General features: G+C 37.1%; 1 protein-coding gene across 1 annotated transcript in view; it reads right to left on the bottom strand.

Annotated features, from left to right (window-relative positions):
- CSRNP3 (cysteine and serine rich nuclear protein 3) overlaps positions 1-14,060 on the bottom strand; it is a gene marked incomplete at its 3' end in the record, with an annotated part of 66,329 nt that overhangs the window by 10,001 nt on the left and 42,268 nt on the right. The window contains exon 2 of the mRNA XM_084229843.1: positions 2,628-2,887. Coding sequence (XP_084085969.1) covers positions 2,628-2,887 — 260 coding nt within the window. The remainder of the gene's footprint in view (positions 1-2,627; positions 2,888-14,060) is intronic.

Raw genomic sequence — 14,060 nt, 5'->3', positions numbered from 1 at the left:
AGCTAAATCTTAGACAAATATCACCAATGATATTTTTTTAAAAATCAAAAAGAATTACAATTACAGTATACAAGTTTCCCTCCATTAGTTCACACCATATTTTTAGCAAACTGGTCCACAGTGCTGTGGTCTTTCATTATTATCATGTGACTCATGCTTCTGAGTTTCTGAACACTTCCAGTACAGTGCAGTGAAGATCAGTCAACCTTAGTTAGAAGCCCATTATCATTTTGCTTGGTATTCATTCGTAAGGAGCAATGCCCTTTATTTATATCTTCACCGAAAGGGAAAGCTGCATGTTTTCATATATCAATGATAAACCAAGACATGTCACCCCCTCAGATGATTGCCTGGCCCACTCCCAACACTAGACACAATGGAAAAAAATGAATCAATAATGGAGTACTCATTTTGCTGCTTCTTGTTGTCTTCAGCTTAGTTTTAAAAAGCATAGAAGTAGCTGAATACAAATTATAGTATCAGAATTTATCATCGCCTGACATGGAGGGAGGTTCCTGCAGATGTGTGGCTTCCCCTAACATTCACTAGGTGTACAATGTGCCTCAAAGTTCACCACCATAAATCTCCTAGTTTTCAGAATTATCATCTCCCAGCTGTTAAAAACTGCCACACAATATCAACCCACACCCTATAGGTACTGAGATTGTCTTTCCCAGGCCTATTGGGGGTAATCCATTAACTTAAGAATAGGAAGTAACAAGATAATATAACCAGTTTTCTTTTGATGAGCCAGTTATTTAACATCTCAGTGATTCTTTACTTTCAGTTGTACACATGGCCTCATAATTTACCTATCCCACTGGGTTTTTGTGAAGATTAAATAATGTTTATAAAATGCCTAGCAAATTAGAGTCACTTAATGAATGGCAGCTATTATTATTATTCTACCAATGTTTGAGTTTGGAAATGACCTCACTCTTTAGTTAGGGGTAAAGTTGGTTTGCAGTGGGTTAGAAAGGCAAAGAGGAGGTTTCAGCACCAAAACTGAGAATTATCAAATTAAGCTATATGGATAACGATCATGAAAAGCAAAAACAATACTAGTGGATTGCTACCAAAATTTCATGGTACTTTCTTGAAATTTGTCAAAAAATATTCCAACGAAATTAAGAGACATGTTGTAGGCTATGTTGTCTCTAGCTTAATTTAAGCAAAATATTGTTGTGCACTTGGAAACCAGGCATATACATGAATTGCAAAGTACATAAAAAGGTATTTTAACACATACAACACACCTCTGCTGGTTGACTTTATACTGGGAACTAGGTGTACTTTCAGCACTTCAGCTGTTTAATGAGTGTTTGCTTAAGTACCTTGGATTACCTAAAATAGAGTTCCTTTGTCATTACATAAAGATGAGAGAGCATTTCCTATGTATCAATAGGTTAACTGAGCAATACAAATGTAAAAAATGTTTCTAGTGGATGAAAGAAGTTGAGCTGTGTTTCTCTGTTTAATTTTCATGTGGCATATCAACAGGTAATTCCACCTGGGCACCCATTAATATCTCTTTAATTTCAAAACCTCTCAAAATTAGTGAGTTCAAAAATGATCCTATTATCTACTTTCCTCTCCCCCCATCCCTGTTCCTGGATTTCTTATCAGAGTTACAATCACTCTCAACCCATTCAGTTTTGCAAGTTAGAAACTTAGAAGTCATTCTTGATAATTCCTCTCTTTTCCTTCCAAATACAACTTATCATAAAGGTCTGTTGATTTTACTTCCTAAATTTCTCCCTCTGTCCATCTGCCTTCTTCTCTCTTGTGTCTTATCTGGCTGAATTCTATAGCCACTTCCATACCCTTCAGCATGGCAGCCCCTATCCCAAAACTATTCACATGAGAGCACGAACCCGGTAATATTATCCCACAAGTCCAGGCTCATGTTTAAAACTTTTGGATGACTTCTATGGCATTAGAATGAAGAGGGCAAAAAGCCTTAATATAATAGATAAAACTTTGCCTTCTTCCTTCACGCTACTCTACTCTTATCTTTGCTGCAGTCACATCAGCCTTTGTGTGTTTATTGTTCTTCCTCCTTCCATAAGGTACCACCAGTTCCTCCTGCTGTCTGAACCACTCTTGCCAACACTTTTTCTTAGTTACCTGTTCAGATTCCAGTTCAATGGTTATTTCCATGTGGAAAGCTTCCTTGACTTCCTGGACCACATCAATTCCTTGTTACACATTTTCACAGTACCTTGCAACTCTCCTTCATAGCACTTAATGAAACTGTGATTCATTATTTTGTTTGACTTCATGATTAATATTTTTCTTTCCTACTAATACATAAGTTCTAGGAAAGAAAGGGCCACATTTAATTTTGATACCAGTTAGTCCCATATAAGCACAGGGTCTGCAAACTAGCAATAATCAATAACAAATATTTACAGAGTGAATGAATAAACAATGTCAGTAAGTTTTTCACATCTCTTGTAGTGTGAGACAATACTGTTTACTTAAAAAAAATAAAAGTCTCGGCAGGCAATCTAGTATGTAAAATGTGCAGATTAGTCTGTGACTATAAATACAAAATATGGTTGACTCAACCAAATGGAAGTAAGGATATGGTGTTTTGCAAAAATTGAGTTTCTAATGTTTTTTACCTTCAGTTTTAAAGAATTCAGTTTTTCCTCCCTGAGGTGTTCTCTCAACATCTCCCGGTGGAGCCTCTCCTGCTCTCTGGCAAATTCGCCCAGGGTATACTGGCGCACGCTGTTGTGTCGGCTGGACATGCCCAGGGTGCTGCCCCCTTGACTGGGCACACTCGTGAAGCCTTGCCGCCTGGTGAAGTAGTACACGGTGACACAACTAAAATGCACATTCTTTGTCCTCAGTCTCTTCTCCCGTTTGAGAATGGAGGAAGCTGAAAGAAAGAAAGACAATTCACTGAACATCTAGAACAGCAGGTTTCAAATGAGGTGAAGAATTAGAAAATGGAGCTTGATGATACTGAATCTATGGTCAACCCCTTTCTGGTTAGGAGATACTAAAATGTTACTTCCCGGAGTTGACACCAATTGTTATTTTCTTTCTTACATTTCCTTCTAGTTATGGTGGAGTAGGCATTTAGAACTCCATAATGGTAATCTTAAACAAACTTCAGGAAAGTTGCCAATAGTCTATGAATCATTGACAGACCGTATTTCAACATACCCCTTAAATCTTGGTTGTATGATTTTCACATGGGTTGTATTATATCATAATCAGAAAAGACACAATATAAAACACCACACTTTGGATCTTATTTCAATATGTAGGATGTCTGGCATGAAAAAAAGTCTATTTTTAAACTTTAGAAAATTCTGAAAGGCAATTAAAATCACACAGAAATGAGCACCTGCACTAAATCTAATAGAGCCCTTTTTTGGGTAAAAACTCCATTAAATGGCTTTAATGACAGTGGGATTTTAATCCAAGTGAACATGGAACAATTGAAAATATCATGAAATATATCAGAACTGTTATTATCAGTTACAGGGACAAAGATGCACAGAGCATCATGGAGGGGTGAGAAAAAGTGTAGTTGAGAGAGATACATTATAATCATGATCTTTTGGAGTTGGGAAACATGCTAGACATCATCTAGCCAAGTCCCTTTATTTTATACTGAAATAACCCAGGCTTGGAAAATTTGAGTGACTTTTTAAAGCAGTCAGTTAGTGGCAGACCTAAACTTAAATCCAAAAGCTGCCAGTCTGCTGCATCTTCCTTTGGGAAGCAAAGTTACAATGGATTAAAGAAAAAGATACAGAATCAAGCTGTTATGGATTGATTGTGTCTTTCTCAAAATATGTTTAAATCCTAATCTTCAATACTCCAGAATGTAACCTTACTAGGGAATTGGGTCTTTACAGAGGCCATCAAGTTAAGATGAAGTCATTAGGGTGGGTCCTAATCCAATATGATTGGTATTTATATAAAAAGAGAAAATTTAGATACAGACATAGATAATGTAGAGACACAGGGAGAGGAGTGTGATGATGAATAGAGATTGTGATTTTGCTGCCCAAAGCCAAAGGACTACCAGAAGAAGGCAAATAGAGGAAAAGACCTATTCCCTAGAAGGTGTTCTCAGCCAACACCTTGATTTCCATCTTCTAGTCTCCAGAACTGTGAGACAAGAACATTTCGTTGTTGTAAGCTGCTGAGCTGGCTGCTTTGTTACAGCAATACTAGAAACTATAATACACATGCTTAAGTAGAAAAACAGAAGAAACCCTTGAATGGCAAGAAAATAATAAAAGCTAACATATATGGAGAGCTTTCCAAGTTCTGTAGTATGCAAAGAACTAAACATCATTTATCTCCTTTTATCTTCACAATTCCTTGGGTTAATATTACTCGTCTCCATTTGGAGGAAACCAAAGTCAACCAAAGGATAAATAGCATATCTGAAGTTATGTAATTATTGGTGAAACTGAGATTCATTATTCCTGAGCTCAGAATAATCATGTCACAACAGAGAGCTAAGGCCACTCTGAGGGAATTGAACAAGACTAAGATTTGGTATCATACTTCTGGAAGATGTTAACTGCTGCAAAGTCAGTTTTGATTTAGAAGGCTGTATAAGGAATGAAAGAAAAGTGACTGCAATAAATATCACCTTGGATTTGCTTAAGACTCTTCTTCCAAGAGGGTTCAAGTTCCTTTGTCTCACTTTCCTTCCATAAAACATTCAAGCCAAATGCTGAGAGGCTGCTATGATTAATCTCATTTCTTAGATTTATTTATTTAATAATTATGAACTGAAGGCCTACTATATGCCAGGGACTTACACGGTGACTGGATAGGATATATTGGTTTGATGATGATCCCTGCCCTGGTGAAACTCACATTTCCAGTGATTAGAAACTCATAATGAACAAACTCAGAATACCACGCAGTAAGAAAAGAAAGACTTTTGGGCAAGAATTTCTCTTTCCCAACTTTTCTTCTCCACTGTTTCACTTCTCCAGAAGAGATTGCCAGAAAGCAAATGATTTCAAGCGTGTACATAATTTTCCCATTTATTTATGTATACATTCATGGCAACATACTTGTACTCCTGGCAGCAGGGATGATTTTGAATTTGGATTTAAAGCTCTGATCTACTTTATAACCATATGCTTAAGTCATCTCCAAACAGAGAAGAATTTGTCAAAATGTAGAAGACCACCACAGAAAAGTAAAATGCAGCAATCCGCCTAGTGATGTGCTAGCCTGACAATCTCATCTATTACCACATTATGAGCCTTTGATTTTGGGGTGATAACCTCTAATTATTTTCACACCTGATACCATTAAAATGACAGTTTTAATACACTATCTTTCAAGACCAATTTACAGATAAGAAAAAAATATTTTAATATACCCATTTAAAATAATTATTATAAATACCTTGCACGAGTATTTCTTTTAAAGATTTATTTATTTATGCGTACAAGAGCTGGGGTGTAGGCCAGAGTTGCAGTTGGGCTGAGAGGATTCATCAGAGACGAAGGGGGGAGCAGAACAGGTAGACTGACTGAAATAAACTGCTGAGGGGAGCAACGGGTGAGATAGGAGAGGTCTGCTGTGCCATGTGGGTTGCTCCCTGGCTGGGGATCGAACTCATGCTGCAGTGACTGTTGATAGATTCATACTGCTGAGACTTAACCCCCTGTGCCATCAGGGGGGCCCCTATTAAGTATTTTTTTGACAATTCATGGTATTCTAGAAAAGTTGATTTTTTAAAATTTTGTTTAGAACTTGATTTTGTATTTATAATTATAATAATTCCCCAACCTCCTGGACACATCCACACTTTCCCCAAAAGACAAAATTTAGAGATGGTTTTCTAAGGTTTTGAGGATGACAAGAGAAAGAACAGAGGCCTTTCACCTAAATTCTAGGCATTGCTAATGTTGTTGAAGTTTTTCTCCTATCCAGTAGGGCTTATAGTCCAAATATGTGCTTATGCTTGTTTTAACACCTGCATATTATAAACAGATTGTAAAAACAATGTTCAAAAAGCCTATGGAATATAAAAAGGAAGGCTTTGAAATACTCAAAGATCAGCTTTATGAAGGATATTTTAAATGCATCTTTCCCCACTTAGGAGCACTCCATGCCTTTCTGCTCATGACTACACTGGAGCACTAGCATGGGCTTTTATGGGTCTCTCCTCCAGGCCCAATCTGACTAACATCACAAAATGAAGTCATTAAAAAAAAGTTTGTGGTGCAATTTGCAGCAACATGGATGGCGCTGGAAGGGGTCATGCTCAGCGAAATAAGCCAGAAAGAAAAAGAAAAATACCGGATGGTCTCACTCATAGCAGGAATCTAGAAAACTTAAATAAGGGACCAGGAAAATGAATAACTATAAGAAAGTGAAAATCAAAATCAACAAAAAACTATGAACCAGAGACACTCTTTGGGGGGTGGGGGGCAGGAGGGGAGGGATTGGGATCAGAATGGGGGGTTGCAATTGTATGGGGAATATGAAAATAAAATTTATTATTAAAAAAAAAAAGAACAGGAGGAGAGTAGAGTACAGTGGACTTTGTTGGACTATGATTGCTTTGGTGATGGGAAAATTGGTGCCCACACTGAAGGGAAGAAATCCTATACTGTGACTAAATAAACATGACGTTTAATCAAAAAAAATAAGGGGCCACCCTGGTGGCGCAAGGAGTTAAGATGCAACCTATGAAGCAATCCGCAGCCACTGCAGCATGAGTTCGATTCCCGGCCAGGGAGCTACCCACATGGCACAGCAGACCTCTCCTGTCTCACCCGCTGCTCCCCTCAGCAGTGTATTTCAGTAGATCTGCCTGTTCTGTTCCCCACTCTGTCTCTGATAAATCCTCTCACTCACCACACCTCTGGCCTGTACCCCAGGTTCTTGTATTAAAAAAAAAAAGTTTGTGGGCCTCCCTGGTGGCGCAGTGGTTGAGCGCTGGGTTGCGAAGCTGCCTGCAGCCTCGGCAGCACCGGTTCGATCCCTGGCCACTGGGCGAGGGTCCCACATGGCACGCAGATCTCTCCTGCCATGCCAGCTGCTCCCCTCAGCAGTGTGCTTCGTCAGTCTGCCTGTTCTGATCTCTGCTCTGGCTCTGGTGAATTCTCTCACCCTTCCCCGCTTCTGACTGTACCCAGTGCTTGTATAAATAAATAAATAAATCTTTAAAAAAAAAAAAAAAGTTTGTGCTCCTCAAGCCTGGGAAAAACAGGCTAAATTCATTTGGACACCTGCCTTAGGGAATAGAAAACCTCCCTGACATACCCACCCATAATCTGTATCCTTTGCAGAATTATTGAACTCTGCATTGTTCAGCATGTCTCTACAGAGTTCAGCATTCACTTTACTGCCATAAAGTCAAGGGTAAGAAAAAAAGAGGGAAGTGACGGTGGTTTTCACTACTGCCTTGAAAAATAAAAGTTTGTCTATTTTCACATGACACTAATTTTTTAGTGTCTTTCAGCTCCTTTTTTTTTTTTATAGAGGCTTGTTTTTATTTATTGATTTGTTTGTTTTGTTTTGTTTATACATTCACTGGGTATAGTCACAAGCACGAGAGGGTGAGAGAATTCACCAGAGCCAGAGCAGGGAGCAGAGCAGGCAGAAGGACTAAAGTACACTGCTGAGGGGAGCAGCGGGCGGCAGGAGAGGTCTGCGCGCCCTGTGGGACCCTCCTCTGGTGGCCGGGGAGCAGCTGGGGATCGAACCGGTGCCGCATCGGCTGCGGGCAGCTTCGCAACCCAGCGCTCAACCGCTGTGCCACCGGGGAGGCCCTTTCAGCTCCTTTTCTTTTTAGTCCACTCAAGTTTAAAATCTTGAACAAAAGTGTTTAAAATCAACAGTACCATATACAACAGCCAGATGCAGCTGTGGGGAACACTGTTACAATTAGCATATCAGGGCATTTTATTGTGACCAATACATGATCACATATTATGAAGATGATATTTGTAAATTAAAGGAATAAAAACCATATAGATTTGGGCTATATGCAGAAGCTGCCCATTCTCAAAAATGTTTTAAAATATGAATGGAGAAACAATTGGCAAATTGACTAACATATAATGCCAAGGAAAGAATGCAAGTAGACAAAATAAAATAATCTGTACCTTAAATTATACAAAGATTTCATAAACAGGATAGATTAAAAAATGGATTAAAAATTTGTAACTGAAAATTGGACAGTGTATTTTCATTCAGGGGAGTCAGTGTTCTGAGGAGACAAATCTAAATATTCTGATCCCATGCAAGAGTTGAGTACATTAAGGTGTCAAAGTTCACTTATATATCAGGTGCTAAGAAAATTTAACTAACTTGGTGCCATTTCTGCATTTCTGCTCTCACAAGCCAAACTGTTTGTACAGATTGGGGTACACCCTTAAGTCAACAGACTATTGAGTTGATTCACAATTTTATTTCTTATTGAAAATAATTATATTTGCTCCTTGTTTATAGTTCAGACATTGTGGATGTGGTTGATGTGTGTCATTCCATCTGAGATTTCTTTTCTGCATGCAGAGGTCAGCCTGTATCTGGACCTATAAAACTGACGATTACATTCTGTGCCATGTGTATCAGCTCCTTGGCCGGGGATCAAACTTGTCCTGCAGTGGCTGCAGATAGCTTTGTAGTGCTGAGACTTAACCCCTTGTGCTACCAGGAAGGCCATTAAGAAACTACTCTTTTAGGGCCCCCGTGATAGCACAAGGGTTAAAGTCTCAGCTCTATCAAGCTATCGCCAGCCACTGTGGCAGGAGTTTGATCCCTGGCCAGGGAGCTGACCCACATGGCAAAGCAGACCTCTCCTGTCTCACCTGCTGCTCCCCTCAGCAGTGTATTTCAGTCAATCTGCTTGTTCTGTTCCCCACTCTGTCTCTGGTGAATCCTCACCCCCTGCACCTCTGGCCTGTACCCCAGTTCTTATATGCATAAATAAATCTTTAAAAAAAAAAGCAGACTTTAAAAACTTCCATTATAAAGAAAAAATGCAAATCTCCATGGCGGTGATGGATGTTAACTAGACTTACACAGTGATCACTTTGCAAGATATACAAATATTGAATCATATTATATGCTTAAAACTAATATAACATTATATAATAATATATCAATAAAAATAAGTAAATTTATGGGAAAGAATAAAAATAACATAAAAACGATGGCCCTTAACTAAATATTTTATTAATTCTATGATATCATTCTAAAGCCAATAGTCCACTTTTCTCTCCCATGCACTATGCTGAAAAGGAAAATAACAGATGATTTTTAAGTCTATATTTTGAGTTCATTTTTCTTTTATTTTGGTAAAATTTGGTAGAAGCAAAGTGAGATTGCTGAATTTAACTTGCTTTTTTTGGTTAATCCTATGCAATAAAACTCGGGGTTTAAATTCATACAGACTGAATGAATCAGGAGTGTGCATGTTATTTCTTCCCTTTTGAAGAGCAAATCAAGAACAGTTCTGAAGTAATGAAACTCAGCTTACAAACAGAGAATCCAGTTTATTGAACAGAAGTAGCATAGCAGCTTAATTTCCAATAGTTAAAGTTATTTAGATTTTATGTGTGTGTGTGTATCCTTAATCTTTACTAGTGACTTCTGCAAATTTCCTGTGATTATAGTCTTTCATCTCGAATTTGACCTGACTGTCAGGGTTGGTAGGTCTTGATTAGTGTGTCACCCACATGGTCTCAAATTTTAACCACAAGGAGTGAAAATGGTTCTAGCAACCAGGAAAAAAAGAGCTACCCCTTTGAAAATGAAGTTTAGTTGGTTATCAAAACAATCCTTCCTTATTCTAATTGTCCCCCATTACTCCTTTAAGTCACATTCTCAAGTTTCCTGAATATACTTGCCGCAGTCATGTCTTTCATTAGAGTGCTTAAAGAATTTGTGGCCATAGTAAATCATTCAAGAGGGAGAAACTCCAAAAGAATGACAACAAAAAATATCTTGGGACATGGGTGAATGAGAGGCAAAATGAAAATAAACACTAATTTGGGAATATTTTCTTTCCAACCATAAATAAAATCCAATTACCTTAAGTATTACATAGTGTAAAGTGATCTATTGTCTATTACCAATGGTCAACTTAATGTTACATAATTGCATCCTTAGTATGTTGTTTTATACTCAGTTATGAAGAATGCATGAGTGTGTGTATACACACACACACACACACACAAAAAAAAAAAGGGGAAAGTATCCTAAACACTGAACACATTCTAGGCAATACTGGGATATACCCAACACTTTGGAATTGAAGTGCTTTGTCTTTTCAGAATGATTAGAGGAACATAGACTGAGTTAATTTATATAGGAAAATGTCAGAAGCTACAGTGAGTCCAGTGAGTCGGGGACCTTTTGTTCTTTTACCACTGCCCTTATTACTATGAAAATAGCTTTCGAAAGCTAACTCAAGGAAAATAACTCCCACCACTATGATGTTGGTGATGGCAGATCCAAGTTTATATTTGGTTCCTTATAGTGTGAATGACACTGCTAAATGCTTTTTAAATTGTAGTATATCTCTCTAGCTCCTAAATGCCACTCATCCTTATCTCAAATAAACTAATCAACAAATGTACTAGTAATACAGCAAGTAGACTAGACCATAAAAAATATAATAAACACACACAAAAAATATGATAAACACAAGAACCATTCACTATTGTGATTTCAGTTCATCAGTAGAAGAGGAATGGGTTTATAATACATAGACAATGCATAGACAAGATTAGGTAATTTAACCATTTAGCCAAGTATTTCCCACCTAATTCTAAGTTGAAATCCAACTTAATCCTAAATGGATTGCCCTGGATTCTAATAACATCTTTTGTGCATTGTAGCTACTGGAAGGAAATAATTCAAGATGCAACCCTTTTGTTTAAATCACTAGTTTACAAAAAACAAAACAAAAAATTCCTCCATAGATGACTACATGAAATTATAAGGATTCTATCAATATATGTCTAAATACTCTATGTGCATTTAAACAAAATAATTAGCAAGTATAAATATAATATAAAGAGATGATCCTTGAGGTCGGATGACTAAAGCTTTGTATTGGATCATGAACATGCATGTCACGTTGTCCTCCATTCAGTCTGTCGGCTACAGCCACACAAGCAAGCGAGAGCTCTGCATGGAGGGAGCCGGCTCTCTCCCGAGTCTCTCCTAACAGTTTCAGCCCAGGATGCTCAGCATACCGCAAGCTCAATTTGACATTATAGGGGTGGGTTCATGGTGTAATCATCTATTTGCAATTCTCAGCTTTGAAAAAAATAAGGTTTAGTGCCCAAGATTTTGAAGTAAATTCAGAAAGCTGCATATAAAGATTAAGTGTCAACTCTGACCTTCCTGCTTTGATGTCATAAATAATTAAAATGAGTAACTCACAGTGATCATTTTTCAGAACTACCTATTTTTTATCCACACCTTGCTATTTATTGAAGATGCCTGCTGCCCTCATCCCTTACTTCTTATGCACAATCAAAAAAAAAAAAAAAAAGGAGGCAGAGGAGGGTCTTTTTTGTCCTTATACTTGATAGGATAAGAGAAATAAATACTGTATTTTAAAGTTATAAATTCAAGGGAAATTGAAAGAGCAAAATTTAAGAAAACATATTCTCCTTCATATATAGTAATATGTGACTGATTTAGCACTGACCTTCCCTTCTCCCCCTTGTCCCACTGAAAATGTGGTATGGTTGCAAAATATCCAAGCCAGCAACAAGAACATTAATATTGGGGATGGTGAATTGTTAAACTGAACAAGTTTAGATTAAACTATAGATTAAAATTGCACTATTAACAAAGTGATCCACTGATTTTCATTTAATTTTCCTCTTTCACAGCATTTCATCCATCAAATTTATAGTACTAGTATCATGAATTTTGGCATTCCAATTCTATATCTGACACAAAGTCTTACTTGTGGTCTTTACATGACACATCACTTGAGTAAAGTTTATACATTAAAATCCTTGAGCAAAATATATGAAACACAAGGTAATATTAAAGTGTTTTACTAAATCTATCCCTTGCAATTTGCTCAGCAGACTGGAAGTTGGGATTTTTTTTTTTCTGTTCCAAATATACTCAGCTAGCCATCTGACATTACAGAAAGAACCATTTTACAGAATTTTGATCAACGTTACCAGCTCTTTTTTCTTTTTACACTATACATATTTCCTTAGCTACACAAAAATTTTCCAAGTTTAAAAAAAATTTCCACAAAGCCAATGTTAACATTAATACATGAAACATATTGTGATATTCATTGTCTTCTCAATTTTAAAAGATGCTTCTCTGTTGTAAGCATATTATATTTACAAAACATTAGAGAAACTATTATCCTATCCTGATAGTTGGAAAGCAAAAAAAAAAAAAAAAGTCAAATAATGCAATCAATTGAAAATCTGCATTCTAATAGTGCTAAGATCCATTATACAGATTACATAAATGGGGATCTTCTATTCTCAGCTCCTCCATTAATAGCATCCGAATGATGTTTATCTACCTCACAGGAATATTACCAGAAAAAATTAACCTTCATAAAAAGCCTTAAAATCCACCAATGGAAAACATTATGTACACAGAATACTGTCTTGGTGATGCTGTTAAACCAAATAAAAAGCATGTTCCTTTATTATCAGTGAGAAAATAAGTACCACCTACTTCCCAGCTTGCTTCCTTCATCTCTCATATGTGCAATTAAACCCTAAAAATTCATGCTTAAGAAACAAATTTCACTGCTACTAAATATATAAACCTTTATTCTCATTTTATTAAAATCTCAATGTAGATACCATCTTAAGATCCTACTGCTTTTTACTGGGAAAAAAGGTGGTCGTTGCTAAACATAAATAATCGCAGTTCTGGCTGCAGTCCAAGGTGTAAGCATGTTCCTTTGCTGTCTCAGCAATTCTCCTGATGTCAAAGACACATTAAAATAAATGGGAACCATATGGCTCCACAGCAGAATACCCGCACTCTTACAACTGAGAGGGCAATGCAATTCATTACCACCATCGGAGAGATATTTTGGGGACATGGAATATCTCAATGCAAAATAAAACTGCATAAGGCAGATCATTTGATCAAAAATTCTCACACAATGACAGGGAACATTTGTTACTCTTTCGCTCTTCTAACCTGTTTTGCAGCTTTTTACATTTTCTCAATAGCGTTAAGAGCCTCTCCTGTTAGAAGGATTAAACAGTACTTTCCACCTACCAGTGACTTTCCCACACAATATTTCCTCTGGCCCAACAATATTAGGTCCCATCAAGCATAATATATCATGCTAATCCTGGCCAGGACATCACTTAACAATAACAAAAACCAAAACAAAATAGTATCTTCAACAAGAGCAATAAAACTCTTCTGAAATCTCTCTTTCTGGAGAGCAACACTGGATCCTTGAACTTTGAACTTGGCCAGGGAGGAGAAAACCTGAAAGCATGATTTTTTTGAATATTTAAGCCTAAAAAAAACCTTTGCTGTATTTATCCCCAAACCCAAAATTCAAATCATTAAAAACATAAAAGAAATTAATCAATGCTGCCTCATTGGCTCCATAGGACAGAAATACTAAATTTGAAAATGAGATCCAGGGTTGCAAGTTGGAATGAAGGGTGAGGCTAAGAAGGTAGTTGGGAGACAATGGTACCTTCTGTTTCCTCGCTGACAATGAGTAATGTGGGAGGGTTGTAAAGACAAAGAGAAAAACAAAAAAAAACTTACTATTTCTTCTATAAACATACACAATTTTTTGGAGGAGCATATGCTTCAAATTCTTGCAACCTCTTCATTGGCTATTTTAACACTTTGGAAAACTATGAATAAAGAATTGTAAAGCATAATATCTGGCATAGAATCATCACCTGATATTTACTAGAAAAATTAAACTGAGACTCAATTCCAATGTCAACTCTAAGGAGCTTTTCCTTGAACCCCTGGGATGAGGTGAGTGCAATTTCTGTACATTTCCAGAACAACAGGGTCTTGATACTGATAAGGTAGATGTGTATGTCTCCCCATTACTGGTCAGG

The sequence above is a fragment of the Talpa europaea genome (assembly GCF_964194135.1).
Source record: "Talpa europaea genome assembly, chromosome: 1".
Lineage (NCBI taxonomy): Eukaryota > Metazoa > Chordata > Mammalia > Eulipotyphla > Talpidae > Talpa > Talpa europaea.
Note: the sequence above shows the minus strand (reverse complement) of the source record. Positions and strands in the feature narration are given on the sequence as shown.